Source organism: Mauremys reevesii, linkage group 8, assembly GCF_016161935.1.
Source record: "Mauremys reevesii isolate NIE-2019 linkage group 8, ASM1616193v1, whole genome shotgun sequence".
Lineage (NCBI taxonomy): Eukaryota > Metazoa > Chordata > Testudines > Geoemydidae > Mauremys > Mauremys reevesii.
Window position 1 is genome coordinate 105,916,101 of NC_052630.1, and position 17,393 is coordinate 105,933,493.

General features: G+C 50.5%; 1 protein-coding gene across 2 annotated transcripts in view; it reads left to right on the forward strand.

Annotated features, from left to right (window-relative positions):
* The window catches only part of EIF2B3 (eukaryotic translation initiation factor 2B subunit gamma), a 140,639-nt gene that overhangs the window by 122,323 nt on the left and 923 nt on the right, over nucleotides 1-17,393 (forward strand). For both annotated transcript variants that reach the window (XM_039485799.1, XM_039485800.1), the window contains one exon: nucleotides 6,110-6,213. In XM_039485799.1, the coding sequence (XP_039341733.1) occupies nucleotides 6,110-6,213 (104 nt within the window). The remainder of the gene's footprint in view (nucleotides 1-6,109; nucleotides 6,214-17,393) is intronic.

Below are 17,393 nucleotides of genomic sequence, written 5' to 3' on the forward strand. Positions count from 1 at the left end.
TCTAAATGAGGAAATGGAAAAGGTGGGTCATTCCGGGAACCTCTAGAAAGGAATAACTTTGAGCTACTCAGAGGGATGATTTTCAGCCACATTCAACTCTATTGAAGTCCACTTTATATATATTTAAGGCATTCCGCCTCATAAAATACCTACATCTTGTGGATGTTTGAGCTGTTTTTATCAATAAACTCCCCAAAGAGATTACTTTTGGCTAACATTGTTTTACATCAAGCTGTATTACATATATTACCACTTTTTTAACATGAATACAGATGTTTCCCTGATAGCACAAGGAACTCTTGCCAGTTTTCAGAACATTTGGTTCAAATAAAAATGACAGCAGAGGTTAAGCTTAAAGCATTGTTCCACTCTGAAGAGTGACTATGTGCAATGACCACTTCCAGCTCTGCTGATCTGCTCCTTGTGTCCTGTCAGAGTTGTCTGGCTTCAGAGACACTAATAAGCTTCTGCTCCTGCTAGCCGTGTAGATCCAAGAGGGGAGACTTCCAAAGGCACACATGGCAGTTAAGCACCTGACTTCCAGTGGGAATTCTGCACCTAAGTACCTTTTGAAAATCTCCCCCGCCTAGGTATTGGAGTGCGAGGTGAACTTCCGTAGCATCAACACAATTGTTAACCAAGTTCCCGTGGGAACGATGGGGTTGCACAGCTGTAATGGAGGGTGTCATTTGAAGACCGTGGCAAGTGAACAAATGTAGCCTAAGGCGGAACTGGGCTGCAGAACCTTTTTTACTGCTAATGTGAGAGAAGGAAAGAACTTGGCTTGGCTGTCAGGTTTCAGCTCCACCGGCAGGACAGGCATTTAGAAAAAGCTTCTCAAATGGGCTCACTTTGAATGGAAGTTAATGTGACGTCCTAAGTGGGGCACCCCACAATACCACAAAGAACTGCACTTGAACAATCCCAAGGAGAGTGCCATCCTGTCATGGGTCGTGGGTCAGCTAGCAAACCTGTGGATTAAATCAGAGTTGGAAATTAAAGAATTGTTCTGTTTCGAGCCTTTGAAATGAGGAACAAATGGCTTCTGCATCAGATGAGTATGCATGTGATGACGGGCGATACAGCCCTCCTAAAATAGGACTTGTAAACGATTGAATCCTGAGAGACAAGTTGTCATGCACTGTGGTTCCTACAGTGAAAAAGGCTGCAACAGATCTGCCCTGTATTACAACTGGACTTTTAGCTAAATGAAGGGCCACAGATGAACTTACTCCAAGATCAACAAGAGGTAACTAAACTGAAGTGTCAGAGGTGAGGAACCACTTCCCAGTCCACCTTGCCCAGAAACCTGTATTTCACCTTCTAACACCAGTGATGATAGCTCAGAGGCAGTTCTTCTGGGTCAGTTATGTGAAAGATCCCATGAATTGTAACTGGAAAATATGAATGCAGGCAAGTACGCACAGTGTGGAGTTCAATATTTAGGGTGTGGGGCAGGAGACGTGTAATGCAATCATACCATTGTAATGAGCACAGTATATATACCTGGCTAGAAGAGACACGAAACAAGTTCCTCAGCAAATACACCCTCAGAGATCATACAAATTGCTTAGGAACTTAAGGGTTTGGTAGGAGTTCTGTGTTACTCCCTAGGGGGAGAGCTGGAGATCAAAGCCCATATTCTTTTAACAAACTGGTTTCTTTGAAAATTCTCTTAAATTTAAGCACATTCAGTTGTCATCTACTGTAGCCTTTGGGATTTACTTGAGTGTATAAACAGAGGAGTTGCATTATCCCAACTCATTATTAACACGTGAAAAGGTATTTTTATGGAAGTGAAATTTCAGGATTCTCTAGGTTCCTGACAATGGGCTTAGGAGCTCTCCATTTTTTCCATGATCTTAGTGTCCGCCCCTTTGATTGTGTGTCATAGCCCCCATGCCACTGGCTAAGAGAGACTAAGCGGGACTCCTTTGGAAGGTATTGGCAGCTGCTAGAGCACCAAGCGTTTCTTTGTTTCCTTGCTTTTCAGCTGCCACCATGAAGGCCTCTTGTGGTGGCTGCCATCTTCCTGGCCGAGCAGGACTGGCTGTACCTCCTTTGGGATGCATCAGTGCTGCCCTCTCTTCAGCCGGCCGCGTAGCTCTCGAACAGCGCTCCGGGCTCCATCCCTCTTAGAGCTTGTACATCCCCATTCCATAGCCCGCTCGACCTCTCCTCCACGTCTCAAGCCTTTCAGTGAGAAATCCTCCATCCGATAGGCAACCTAGGTGTGTTACACTTCACCTTTGTTGCACAACTGGATCACGCTAGCGGCCCTGGATATTTTCCATCTCCGTTTCAGCCGATTTGCTGTAAGGCAAACCTGTGACATCCATACCTTCCTAAGCTTGTACGTCTAGGGCCAGCGCTCCACCTGAGGTCTTGACCTCCGTTATTTAAGCCCCTTTCTTCCAGGAACGTTCATCACTTTAATCATGGAGTCCTAAATAATCAGTGGGTAGCCTGTAATGATGGGTTGCGTGTTGGATGCCTGCAGACTGCTCCTTGTGTGCTGAGATTGCATATTTTGCAAAGGTTAAGAAGGATACAGTCCCACAATCCCTGGGAGAGCTGACTACCTTAGGTGGTAGATGCTTTGCTTTTCTTAAGTAGCATGTTGCAACTACCATTGACAGATTTGATTTAAGAGTTTGATTTATAGACTGATAGCCAGCCTGAAAGTCAACAGTTCCAGGGCTGCGTAAATCAGCCTGTCTCTGGGACTAATATTTCCTTATTTATAATTTTGACAGGAGATGGAATTCTTTCCCAGTTCTTTACATTTCTTTCAAATGCAATCGACCACCCTGTCCTCTGGTTTAAAGCTCTGAGATCTTGCCACAAATTGGGGGGCGGGGAAGGGAGCAAAGTCTGCCTAGTGCAATAAAAGCTCCGTGTTGTGTGTTTGGACACTGGCTCGGCCCACACAAGAGATGGACGGCGTTTTTGGCTTTCTTCTCCCTTCCTCCCCCTCCGCTACAATCTCTGACCTTTTAGAAAAATAAATAGAAGATAAAGAAGGGCCTGGAATGTTGCCGAATGTGTGTACATTTTGCTCTCTGTTGTTTTCTGCTGGGATTAGTTGTTTACAATGTGGGGAGGAGGGGAGAGGAGGTGGGGGGTAGTGTGTGGCCGTACTGAAATTAGTGGCATTTCAGAGTGATCTTGTTAGGTGGTCTGCAGCTTAAAGACCTAAATCCTTGTAACCCTCCCACCCCCCGCCTCCTTGGCCATTACTACTCTTCCTCTTGTTCCTCCCACTTTTTAAAAAGCAAGTCAGTCTCTCTGTCTTTGAGAGAGACACACACTCGCTCTCTCAAATGAATACGCTTTCGCTAGCCGCCGTCTACATCAGTTACCGCTGCAGGACTGGACTTGTAAAACACTCGCTTGAGAATGCAGCTGCATGCTGCATAGGTCTATTTATTTTCAGCAAAACACCCAGCTGCCAGACTTTCCGCTGTGCGATCGCACTTAAAACAAATTCTAATTGAAATTTCAGCTGTAAATCAAACGACTCAAATTAGTTGTTCTTGTGGGTTTGAATGTCGTCCTCGAGTTTTAAGGTCAGAAGATATCCATTTTCCCAGTGCTGAAAAGTTGAAAAATATGCTACGTTTTAGGAAGAAAAATGTGGTTCCCATTAGGATGCAGTAAATCAATGTTCATCAAACTGACTGCTATCAGAGCTCCTACCAGGATAAAATAGTATTGAGTATTTGAAACAGCCACAAAGTGCAGTGGCCAAAGAGTTAGAGAACACAATAGACTTGTCCTGAGATGTGACATTTACTCTGCAAGAGAATAAAAGTTCCTTCCTCGCTCTTTACATTACAAAATAAATAAAAATAAAATAAACACACAGAATAGTTCTCTTGGCAGCCTGCAGAGCATACTTTTTAAAAAGGCATTTACAAGTGGTTTCAAAATGGCTGCATTACATCTGTCAGCGATTGCAAGGAACACCCACAAAATGTGTTTATATCTGTTGAAGTTTTGCTCCACCCGAACAATAAAAACTGGATCCGCTGCTACTCTGCGTGATGGGGGGACAATGTTGCGAATGATTTTCGAATTCTGTGTGCCCGAGTGCTTTTATGAGCATTGGAGGAGGTCATTGGAGGAGGTCATTTTTTTCTTTTTTCCCCCGGCAGTGAAGAAGGGCAGGTTTCCCCTGGTTTGCTAGCACTTGACCTGGTTCCCTGGCACCAGCACAGCCTACCTCAGCCACACACCCAGTTTGCAGGAAAACTTGCTCATCATTGATGGCAGTGCAAAGATGGCAGTGTGAGCTGTTTCTTGGTTATAACCCCAGTTTCTCCTTATCAAGCCACCTCCAAGATTTTCTCCACACTCAGATCTAGCATTCTCCTATCTGAGCCTTATCAGTCACTCCTGAAATCCCTTCTCTGCATATATGTGCACTGGTGGGTAGTGGTAACCGTTGGTGGAAGCCTGAGACGCGCTGAGCACTTGCAGTTCCTTTTGTAGTCAGTAAGAGTTAGGGGTGCTGGGACCGCCCAGGATCGGGCCCCACGTGAGGCTGGGAGACATACTCTAGAATTGGCCCGTGCAGTGCTCACACACTGATAAGGCTTTTTGAGCATGGGGCACGCGTTGGGTAGGTTTTCCTAGGTAGGGGGCAGCTCCGTCCTTGCTAGGAAAACTCTCAGCAGCACCGGGCAGTCTGTGCTGAACTGATTCATCCTTAACCTGACCTCTGCTGATAAATATTATTTCTAAGCTAACGCTCTCTTCCGGAACATGCCGACCTCCAAGCTGCTGGGCTGTACTGGAGCTGCAGGGAAGGCAGCTGCTGGGACAGCGCTACGGGAACAGAAAGCAAAGACAGGCTGGTGCCTTTTCCCTACTTGATTATCTTATGAACATGTTTTTCATAGAAGCCTGGCATGGCAACCTGAGCTGGACAGCTCCAGAGTGAATCCCTCTCGCCTTTCCTCGGGGGGGAGGAGGGACTGGGCGCACGCATGGTTGTAGTCAGAGCATGTGGTTTTGGTGTCCCCTTCTTACACCCCAGACCTCCCCTGGTGTGCTCCTGGGTCTGAACTGATAACTTCTACTGGCTGAAGTGAGGGGTTGCTCCTCTCAGCCCTGCAGACTTGCTGCAGCTCTCAGAGGGAGCTGGATTCTGCCTGGCTTGTACATCAGCAGGAGAATTGCTGCCTAAGTTTGGGTGGCAGAATCTGTGTCTGACGATGGTGTGCGAGCAGGGAGGAGCTCAGCGTGAGTTTGTAGGGCTGGCAGGTGGTGGTGGGGAAGCCTGTCTTAACTTGGCTCACCTCAACCACATCCACATGGCTCCAGTTCTACGGCTCCGTCCTGTTGTTCAAAGCCCTCGTGGGATTGGCTCTATCTAGTTACACGGTAGATTGCCTGTCCATCGACCTCCAATGGCTGTAGCACTCTGCCGGAACAATGAAACTGTTAACCGGGGGGGATGCTCATGAGCAAAGATTCAAATGGCTGGGGGCTTCACCACATGTAAAACTGTGGAACTCCATGCTGCTGGAAATCACTGAAAGCAAGAACTTAAGATTCAAAAAGGGACATTTATATGGATAAGAAGAATATCCAAAGTTGTCATAATTAATACTAAAAATAGTTTTGTGGAAGGGATATTGAACCTCATGCTTTAGGAGGAGACCTAATTTGGGAGGCAGATTACCCCACATCTGCCTGCAGTGGGGTTCTTACACTTTCTTTGAAGTATCTGGTGCTGGTTTCTGTTGGAGACCGAATACTGGCCTAGATGGACCCTGGCAAGTCCTGTGCTCCCCTATTACCAATCAGCTAAATGCAAAAATTCTCTCTGTGTAACTGTCTTCCAGTAATTTCTGCATGCCCCCATTCGTTGTGTACCCATTCTGCCAGCTGGCAGGAAGGTTCTATCAGAGCAACTAGCGCAATAGGCAGGGAACGTGTGGAATTTGGGGAAAGCCCAGGCGAGATGGGCTGCATCAGAGCTCGGCCTGCCTACAGAATGGTGGGTTAGGCTCATCAGAGAGCATGGAGCACTTAGTTACTGCACTTGCTTGAATCTCTAGCTAAATTCTCTATCCGCCTTCTTTTTGTGTTCCCCTTACAGGTGCAGCCTCCAGAGCTGCCTCATCTGTCATAACGCCGTGATAGAGAAAGGAGCTGACCTCCGGGACTGTTTGATTGGAAGCAGTCAGCGTCTGGAACCCAAATGTAAGCAGGGGGCTGTATTTATAACGGGCTTAGAATTAATTAAAGGAACGGGGTATTTCCTAAACTTTCTACCCTAGGGTTTATCCTTCTTTCCACCTGGATGCAGCAGTGAGCTAATGGGCAGGTTCTGCTCCCGCAACATGGGTCCTTCTCACATTAGGATGGATTTTTTGGTCCAAGCAACATCCTCTTGAATGAAGAGGAGTTAAGGGACTGGTGCTCCCACTGAAGTCACTGGTGAAATTCCCACTGACATCTCTGAGATCAGCACTGGACCCCAAGACAGTCTGTTCCCAGAGACCACAATCACCCTGCAGGTTGCCATTGGCACAGAGTTGTTACATCCAGGGGGACGAACGCAGCCCACCAAGTTGGCCTGTGCAGTCCCCTGCCTCCCTCATCTTTGAAAGTGCTGCTGCCCACAGGGACCAGCGCACGTCCCTCTCTTGATCCAAGGGGACATCGTTAGAGTCAGGATTGAGTGTTGCCTGCATTACAATCTGCTCAATACTAGCTATCAAAGCAGCTTCGACCAGCTCTGTTTTATGCAAATGAAAAGCACCTTCTGGGCTCTGGGGAAGGGAACAATCTTTGCCTGGTGAGTAAAGTCGGAACATCATGGTAGCACTAGCATCTTGGCAACTGCCGGAGGAGAATTGTCCTGCCTTCATAGATGACAAAGGGCAGATTGTCTACATAATCCTATCACAAACGGGCGTTAATGAATATTTATGGAGTGGGGAGCTGGCAGATCTCTACTTCAGGGTGTGGAGTGATGATGAAAGTGATAGTCTGGACAGACTCCATGTGAAGTCATTCGTTCTGACCTGGATTTGGTTGCTTGCTTTTATGTTCAGAGTGTACTTCTTCATTTTAACTGGCTCTAGTGCCTGGGCTGTGTGTTGTTAGCCCTGCTGTAGACTTGCCTACGCTACAGTTTTCTCTTTAACTGGAAACTTAGGAGTGAAACTGTTGCTCATGAAAGGGAAGTATTAATACGATGGATGTGATCCACAGATGGAGCAGGCAGGCTCTGTGCAGGTATTCACACAGCCGTGCCAGTGCATCATCGTTTTGCAGCACATGCAGCTCTGCCAATACACATCCGTTTGAATCTACGGGACCTCCTGCTACTGCAGTACCGGCCTGCCAGCCCCATGTCCTCACAGATTTGCCAGTGTACCTCAGTCCTGCTGCTGCTCCATCGAGCACAGATTGTCAACAAGGCTGAACTGTGTCACATTTTGTTAGTCTCTGCCATGAACCCGTTTTCACTTATCAGTGGCATGAGGCTGTTTTCCAGGGATGAGATACACACCTGGTTTCCCAAAGCCCTCCCGAGAGTTTGGGGTCTGAAAACACCAGCTATGTTTGCATGGATCACTGAATTCTTCATGCCGATACCTAGATGCTGCCTCTTCTCCTCATGACCCCTGAGCGCTCTGATGAAGCAGTCGGGGGCGCGGGAGCCATTGGATTCGCTGGCTCTTTAACCTCTTTTGCAAAATGAAAGCTAGTTACGTACGAGCAGGATGTCAGAAGACTGGCTACCCCAACTAATGGGCAGATATAATTCACACCAGTTCACCTCCCTCTCCTTATGTAAAGAGAAGGGGCGGGGCATGTGTAGGGTGCTTCAGACAGCACAACTGAGAGTCTTGGGATTGAGTTAAACAAGTTGGGCTGAAAAGCTGGACAATTTTCCCAGCAGTCAGGCCTGCGAGGCTGTGGAATAGTCTGACCAGGGCAGTGGTGAGAGGCCCCGTGACTTCCTGCAGGGCGTGGCACAGCCCTGCGGACGAAGCAATCCCGCAGTAGCCGCTGGCGATAGGTTGGAGGCAGCCTGCTAAAGCTTCTCCAGCTCCAGGGTCCTGACAATCAAAAGAATATTAGGCGCCCGAGAGGCTCAAGAGCTGATTGTCTGCAGCACCCTTCCAGTCCTGGCTTGACCCCTGGCCCCACTGCAGCTAAATGCCACTGATACAGTGTGGGCGTGGAGCTGCTGTGTCGCTTTAGTAAGCATCTGAATTTGTGCAGCATGGGTCCTGAAAGCCCTTTCTCTTGCTGGTTGATTTTACTACCCTGCTTAGGAACCCTCCACTTTCTTTCCTCTTTGATGCCTTAATGCAGGGAATGTGTTAGCAGCGAAACACCAGCCAAGCTTTCTGCAGGCTGCCTGGCCTCGCTAGCATTTGAAAGACAAAATGCTTAAGACAAGGGAGGTAAAGGGATAGATGGCAGTTCTAGAAGAACTTAATTCTGCAAAGCTTTCCATGGTTCACTGTTTCCAGGACTCTGTTATTAGGATTACACTCAGCCTGTTTGAAGAGAACCCTAGGCACAGGGATATTTTATAAACACTGAAGTCTTGTAGGGTGAGAGAGAGGGAGGGCTGCTTCTGGGGCTTGGTCAGGAAGCCAGCCTGGGGCAAAGTTGGCCAAATGACCCCTGGCGTAAGTGGGTGCAACTCCCAAGGGAGTAACTAGGCCAAATTCAACAGCGAGCAAGTTGCGCATCTGGTATAAGTTAGTCAAAAACCAGGCTTCAGTAGTGAATTGGCGTAGCCTCCCTTCAAAGCAGTGTGGGACTAGCAAAACACACGCTAAACATTCCCACTGCTCCCTTGGTTTGGATGCTCTTGTTGTCTCAGCCTTCATCCCTGTTGTCGTTGGGGCAGGGCCCTTGCCTGTCCATTTGGTTGCTAGGGGGCTAGCATGCTTTAGGGGCTGTATAAATAATAACTCCCCCAAAACTATGTGCAAAGGACGTTACAGTTGCACAGCAAATCCTTGGAAGTTAGGAAATGCCAGAATGATGGTTGCCCGTTTACCCTTCATTCAGCCCCCTCATGCCATGCTCTAGGAGCCAGTCTTGGCGGGATTGCAGGCTGTCTTGTGTCCAGCGCGCAGGATGGACGGTGCACATGGAGGGCGCCGCTGCTCGATATTTGGTTTTCTCCTCACTGAACAGTGTGTGGCTCTGGGCCTTACGCACTATTCCAACCCTGCTCTGAAGACAGAATTCTTCTTTTCCTCCTGGCTGCTTTGTGGCGCTCATCCCCAGAGCGTCGGAGGGCTTCACCAACAGGCATGGCGTTATTTTCCCTCACCCCTGCGAGGGGAGGGGATGTCGTTACCCCTAGTGTACAGATGAGGCACACAAGCACAGCTCCTTATGGTATTTAGGTGCTTAATGCCCATTGGTAGTACTGGCAGTTAGATACCTTTGTGGATCTGGGCCGGATGGAGGACTTCATTTCTGCAGAGCACTTAGCATTCTCTAGCACGTTGTATGTTCAGAGCACAGCTCCCGTCGACTTCCCTTGGAGCTGTGAGTGCTCAGCCACAGGCTCTCAAGTTGGGCACCCAGAAAATGAAGAACACACAATTATCAGCCACCTGTGAAACATTGGAGTTAAGTGACTTGCCCAGCATCGCACAGGAACTCTGTAGCAGAAGCAGGGATAGACTCAAACTCTGCATGGCAGTCATTACCTTAACCATACGACACTTCTTTCTCTGCCTGCACTTCCTTGCTTCCTTTACTACACAACCCTAACCCTTCCCCAGAGCAGGTGCATTCTGTGCACTGAATGAAGCAGGGGTCCTATAGAAAAAATAGTATGAGATCATGTAATTAAAGACTGTGTCTTAATGCATATACACAAGGGGGCTTCAGTATTTGGTAACTTTTGAGTATTTGACTTTGCAACTACATTCTTTTAATGTAGTTTTTGTAGATAATTTCCTAGGTTAAAAAAAAAAAGCCTGAAAAAAACAAATTCCCTCAGGTGGAATCATACTGGCCCCTGGGTCATCAATAGAGTTGGAACCTTTAGCTCCACAGCAAAACTTAGAATCATAAAATCTCAGGGTTGGAAGGGACCTCAGGAGGTCATCTAGTCCAACCCCCTGCTCAAAGCAGGACCAAACTCAACTAAATCATCCCAGCTGTAGTAGGTTGTCATCTTCTGTGTGGACCACCACTAGAAGGGGATGAGATGCGCTTTGCCAGCCGGTGTCACAGATATTTGCTGACGGTAGAGGACTGTTGAGACTGGGAATCCATTCCAGGTTGTAGAGGGGAGGGTGTAGTCATCGCAGATCTTTCTGCCCCTGTTTCTCCAAGCCTGGCCCCTTCTGCGTCATCTCCTCCAACCTGTCCCTGTCCTGTCTGTCCCTCCCCTCCTCCCTGCTCCTCATCTCACTCCAAGTCTACCCCCACCACACTCCTTGTCCCAGTCTCTGCCTAACCAGACCCAGTCATCCACCCCAGCTCCTCATCTGATCTTAGACACCCCAGTGCCAGTCGCACCCTTCCCTCCAGCTCCCATTCTCAGTCTCCTTGACCAGTCAGTCCCAGCTCTCCCGAGCCGTCTTGTCCCAGTCAGCTCCCTCTGCCATCCCCACTCTCAAGTCAGGCTCTTGTCCCTTCTGCATTTGAGTCAGGCAACTTCTTTCTCCGTGCTGGAGCACTGAGCGCAAGGAGAGACACTGTCCCTACTCGGTCCTTGTGCCGGTGTCACAGCGGCCAGAAGCAGCAATTGCAGAGAAAGTCCAGCTCAGCTCCTGCTACCCCAGATTGGAGCACGCTCAGTGCAGACAGACTCTTCGGAGAATTTAGTTGCCAAACTAACAAGTCTCTACTGAGCATGTGCAAACTGAGATTTTTCGAAGGCTCATAAATTGGCCAGATTTGGGCAGTTTTTCACAGGTATGACAAAAGGCCCTGACACCAGGGCAACACCCCCTGCAAACTGTCAGGTCTCTGCTCCAAAGCCTGGAGGCACTACAGCTCCTCAACAGAACAGTCGTAAAAATCTCGTTAATAAGGACAAACCATTGTATTTTCCCCTACTCTCATTCTCTGAAGCCAGGTGTATTTTGTACAGCCGTACCCATACCCCACTGTGTCAGTGGCATTTAGCTGCAGGCCAGTATTGCAGTGGGGGCTGATGACAAGCTAGGACTGGAAGGTTACAGCAGACAAGAATATATCGCCAGTCACTCTTTGGCATGTGTTATCCTGGTGTAGGCAGGAGGCGGCCAAATCGGTGTACGCCGAGGGATCTGCGAGTGAGTTGATGGATCTTACCAATGCCTCTCTCTGTTGGAATAACACCCATTGTATTTAGAGTCTGACCCTGAATGATTCGGGGTGCCCCCTGGTGATGGCAGAGCGCTTGCTGCTGTGCTGGTAGCCACGGCTCAGTTCCCCCAGGTTCCCAGTTCAGCGCAGACACAGGCAAACCAGTTCACACACACGCGCAGTTTGTCAAAGGCCAGTGCGAGCTGGAGATGATGTCAAACTCGTGCAAAATCGTTGTTGAAGGCTGGCTTCCTTGGAGAGGAGGTACTTGGCAGTAAAAACAGGCATCTCTTAAAGAAGTCGTTTCCAGGTCATTGGCACATTTCTGACCCCCATAGGTCCATTTTCCAAACACTGGATAACGATGGTGTAGGAGATCTGTCCTTCAGTGGTGGTATGTAATTTCCCTAGGGCATCCATTCAGAAACACTTTGTCTACCACTTTTGGCTATTATGGACTTTTTGGTTGCTAGCCCTGGGATTCTCAGCTGGGGAAATTCAGGCTTCCTGCATGAAAGGGTTAAGTGAACTGCCACATACTCTGCCTGTTGATTGTGAAAAAATCTACCCAGAAGGCCTCAGTTCTTAACCTTGTAGAAATATTTTCACATGCTCCATCCAGAGAAAATAACCACTTGTGCGCTCCTAGAATTCAGCCACATTAAAGAGCCAGGAGAAATACGCTGATGATTTGCCTACACAAGGAAAGGAAAACTCGACGTGTGCTCAGCGTGGCAGTCAGCAAGCTCTTGTGGTGACAAGCTCCTTGTACTAGGCACATGCTGCCGTGGGGAATAAAGTCCTTCAAATTGACATTTCTGAGATCCCTGCTGGCAGGAGTAATTTTGCTGATAATTAACAGAAACAGTATGGGAACAACCGAGTATAAGCCGCTTCCCATTCTTCAGCCCAGTAGGCCGCACCTTTCGTAAATCAGAGTGCAAAGTATCTCGCTTGGGTGGTGCTGCTTGGTGTCTTGTCCCAGCATAATCATATCAGGGCATGAAGTTCAAGAATGAATCTGGCAACTCTGACAGGCTTTGTAAAGGCTTGGTCCAAGGTGTCAGATCTGAAGAGCTTCATTTCCCTTAGTGTTCCATTCCAAAGCGCGGGAAGGTGCTGGAACCTGCTCCCGACCTGACTTGTCGTGTGGATCTATCTTGGTCCCACCTCTCCTGATTTTCATTCCTGCAGTGTGCCCCGTCCCCTATCTTATGATAGTGGATGTTATTTTCAGAGACACTTTGATATCGATCAGATGATCTTTTAGCTTTTCATTGTTTAGTTCCTTGATAGCATGTCAGTATCCTCCCCCAATGTCATTCCCGGGGCGGCTCCGGGCACCAGCGCAGCAAGCGCGTGCCTGGGGCGGCAAGCCGCGGGGGGTGGCATGCCAGTCGCCGAGAGGGTGGCAGTCAGGCAGAGTTCGACAGCATGCCTCCGGGAGGTCTGCCAGTCCCGCGGCTTCAGCGGCTGGTGCAGAAGGTGCGGGACCAGCAGATCACCGGCAGAAATGCCACCGAATCCGTGTGACCAGCTGACCGCCCACAGGCGCGCCACCGAACCTGACTGACGACCGTGCTTGGGGCGGCAAAAAACATAGAGGCACCCTTGGTCATTCCTGCCTGAGTTTCTGAACTTTGGCCACATCATCAGCTGCCTCTCTTCCATGTGTCCCAACATGTGATTGGCTCCCCTGGAAAGTCAATCTGCTGCCCTGCTTGCCGATCCTCCAGCCGCCGTCTGAGGTGCATTGCTGGTAGCATTCTGGTTCCCTTGAAAAGAGCCACGGATCTCTTCCTACGAGTCAGCAAACAATCCAGCACCTGCTTCCGTTTCTTCTCTGCTAGTTTCTTGCAGGTGCAGTGAGAACATCTTTCATTTCAGCAACTCTGCCCGGAGCTACTGCTCTTTCTTGTACTCTCTCCGTTAGGCCACTGAATAAAGACTCCACCGTAGTCCGTCTCGCCCACACACACACCCAATCAAGTTCTCGCTCCCACTGACTCCCTCTCCCATCACCTTGACCGGCCTGCCTCCTGAGACCCCCTAGAGCAGACCCACCATGCTTCCCAGTGGCCTCTGCTCTCCAACCGTTCCTCCCCGCACCGGGAATCTGATCTGACCCACAGGGACATCTGCTTCACCACTTTGTTGTCTCCCCCGTACCCCGTCCAACGAACAGCCCAGCCCCCCGGGGAGTTAACACGGGTTGAGCAGTCTGAGTACGCCCAAGTCCTGAGGGTACCATCCTGCAGAGCAGCACACCAGTGTTAATGCAGGCTGGCTGCCAGCTGGGTATTGGCCCCTGGCTGAGTGGTAGGGTCAAGAGGTGCTCACTCTACCTCCGGGCACCCCCAGCTTTCTGCCATGTGGCCCCTCTGCATTGCTGGGTAGAGCAGTGTGGCTGCTGCGTCCTTTGCGTCAGTTAACAGCTTACCCTCAGCTTTTCTCCTTGCCTTCCTCCGTGCCAGGCCTGCCCGGCTCCGCTACCCTGCTGGGGGAAGGGCAGGCCAGCCATGCCCATCTGCTTGAGATTGCAGGCTCCTGAGTGCCAATCCAGGGCGTCCCAGCTCTCGGCTCCAGATGCACCGTCTGCAGTCTCCCCTTGGGTCAGACGACCGAGCGGGCAGGCTGCTCTGCAGAACTCTGAGCCACCTCTGGGGGGCTGCGCTTTGCTCCCCCGATCCTTGCTGATTGTCTAACTCAAGTCGGAGGGGGCTAGAGCAGGCCTTGGCGAACCCCCTGCTGCCTTGTAAACACACACACCTCAGCCCCTGCCACCTGCTTCCCTTCTTATCTCCACATGCCCCTTCCAACTCCCCGGCAGCTGCTTCCCCTCATCCTGCTCTCCTTCCACTTCCTCCCCAGGGCTAGCCACGGCGTCCGTCCGTCCGTGCAGCGAGCCGAGCGAGCGGTGCTTCTCTCTGGCGCTCCCGGCCTTTCTGTCTAGGGGAGATGCTGCTAGGAGCCACCCAGCACGGGTTTTCCTGTGGGTTTCTGCAGCCTCCCCTTCCCCTGCCCGGTGGTGGCTTTCCTCCCTGCTGTATAATGGAGCAGTAATTCTGTGCCAGGGACTGTTTTCTGTTGGATTTTAACGGGTTTATAAAACAGCGTATGTAATTGAGTGAGTAAACGGAACGTTTTCTGGAGCCCCCGAGGGCTGGGCCTTCGGGGTGGTCCTGGGCCTCCGCCCTAACCTTGTTTTTTCCCCTCTACAAGGGAGCATTGCCACCAGCAGCAGCAGCAGTGTGTCTAGGGGCTAATTGAGCAAACAACAAGGAGATGCTTTCACGGTGCTCTTACCGGGATGCTGCGGCGTCTCCTCCCCCCAGGAAGTGTGGCCCAGGCTGGAGTGGAAGCCCTCGGCCATTAGCGCCCCGGATTATGGCTGGGTTTGTGCTGGGATTCAGAGTCACTTCCACCCCTGTGTTTATTTGCATTACAGTTTGTTTTGAATCAAGCCGCAGAGGCTGTCTGGCTCCCCACGTACCGGGCTTGCGTTTCTAAGGCGCTTGGACGTACAGTGCCTGTAAACAAATGCCTTGTGAAGCAGAATCACATCTGTAACCAGTGACAGATTTTTGATTTGCGCCCAGTGAAATCTCCACAGACGTTGGGCTTGAGCGCCCAGACCGACTCTGGGCCGGGCCGCGTCAGCAAAGTGCTAATCGGGCGTTCGAAAGTGTCGAACTGCTCTGCGTTTGCATAGCGCCAGATGCTCCCGGGGGGAGCAGATCTCGACGAACGCGATTTAAGTTTGCAGAGTCCAATGCTCAGGGTCTTTGAAAGTCCTTCCTTTAATGCCTCCTCTTTCTGCGCCGTCTGAGTGCAGCTGTAACCCTGGCAGTCTCACAGAAACCCGAAGGGCGAGCGGGATGACACTCCATGCTCCTCTCCCTACGCCCAGGGGTTCGGCATGAACTGAGATTGCGGAGATCAGGCTGAGCCACTGGCGGGCAGCAGCCATGTCTGTTAACGAAACACTGTCTGTATTCAGCTCTCCTTAGCAGCCTCTGATCGGCACCCACCAGGGACTCCAAATGACCTTTCGTCTGGACCTAGGGCTTTCCCGAGGGGTCAAGGAGGAGGCGAGCAGGGAGCGTAAGCACCTGGTATTCTCTCCTGCCTCTTGCGTGCCTGCCAGGTAGCTGCTCAGCTTTTCGTTTCTAGCCAAACCATTCCGCTTCTATTAAACCCCAGAACATGGATTTAAGGTTCACCCCCAGACAGGTGAAAATGGAGCTGGTGGCTTCATTGTAGTCTCTGATCTAGCAGCAAGGCCCAGGGGAGCCAACGGGCTTTCAGAGTCATTGGCCCAGTTGTGCTAAGGCCACGCGTCACCTACTGGGACCGTCCGGCTCTCCTTGGTGATACCGACAGGCAGTGTAATTTAGCAGACCGAGCAAAGGGCCTAGGAGTCTGGGAACGAGGGGTCTTTTTCTACCGTGCCACTGACTGACTTCATGACCTTTGGCGAGTCTCTTAAACTCTCCGTGCCTTGGTTTTCCCATCTGTAAAATGGGCCTGGTGGTATTCACCTGCTGTTGCAAAGCACTTTGAGCTTATCCAATGTTAAAAATGTGAGCTATTGTAAATACTTGTGAGATGTAGAAGTGCAAAGTACCCCAGAAAGGTGGCAAAATACTTTACAAGATACAGCAAAGCTCCACAAGCCTAGGACAGGAAGTGAGGGACACTGGATGAAATGAAATGAGGTGTTTGTTAGAATAGATGAGTGCTACAAATGTATATACAGAATCCAAAATTGACATGGGTCTTTACAAACTTTACTGAAGACACATTTAATCTGCAAGCTATAATGTGATGACTCCCACTGAAATCTAGCCAGGGTCTTATCCAATCACACAAATCAGCATGACTGGCCATCTGCTTGGAAGGGGTTCAGGAATGGAGTAGCAGGAGTTGCCCCAGGGCCTGTCTGAGGTGTATTGGGAAGGTTGCAAGGGGGCGAGGAATGGCATAGCAAGACATGCTGCGGGTCTGGTTCGAGGGACGCTGGCAAAGCTGGGTGGGTCCAGGACTGGAAGAGGAGTAGGTGCTACAGGCTGGGACTCCGGGCTGCCGCTTGCATGGTGCCTGCCTACATCACATTCATACGTGGCACCAGGACAGTCAGTCCTTCGTTGTGCAGAGCCCCAGAATTTCCCTGGCCTGCCGCTCTGGCCATTGAGGAGTCTGACAATAAATAGACACCAGACCAGAGGATTGGATTTCGAAGTTGGATATCCAGGTGGGGGCTCTGAGGCATCCCCAGGGGTTGGAAGGCCAGTGAGGAGCAATATGGTACTGAAAGCCACAGGCGACTCTAGGGTTGTGCTCCCTAGACTGGTGGGAGGGCCTCTGGGGTGAGTCCGCGATTAGCCCATGCAGCCCCCGTGCTGAAGAGATGAAGGTCGGCAGGAGTGGTGCCGGGATAGGGTGACCGCTGGAAAGAATCTTGGTGCGGGGCCAGGACTCCTTGGAACTTGGCGGTCTGTTAAAATGGAAGGTCTCCTGGCGTTGGTCGTGTACCCGGCACACACCAGCAGCGAGGAGAACACCTCGACTTGCCAGCAGATCGGGACTGCTAAGGATTTGCGTAATCTTTGCTTTCCAGCAGCCTGGCAAACTCCTCCTCGCCCAGGGAGTAACGGAAATGGGCAAGTGAGAGACATGAGTCTTTACCATCATTATGGCCCCCGCCCTCCAGCATCCTGTCTGCCCTCGGCCCATCACCGCAGTGTGTGAGCACCTCACGGCCTGGAACGGATTTGTCCTCCCGCCTCCTGGGAGGCAGGGCAAGGCTGTGATCCTCACTGGACAGCTGGGCCCTGAGGCAGCAAGAGGCTAAGTGACTTGCCCAGGGTCGCACAGGAATCTGGGGCAGAGCCAGGGATGATTGGGCCTTGGCCACTGAATGTTCACTCAGCTGGTGCAAAGCTGGGAGAGTAGCCAGAGACGGGGCCTTGACAAACGGGCCCCTCCTGACTCGCCTGACAGCTGGGAGTTTCCAATTTCACCTCCCCCAGAGGGGATATGGGAGTGTGAGCTGGAGTCTGCCTTAAGGGTCCCCACCGCCCCTTGCTCAC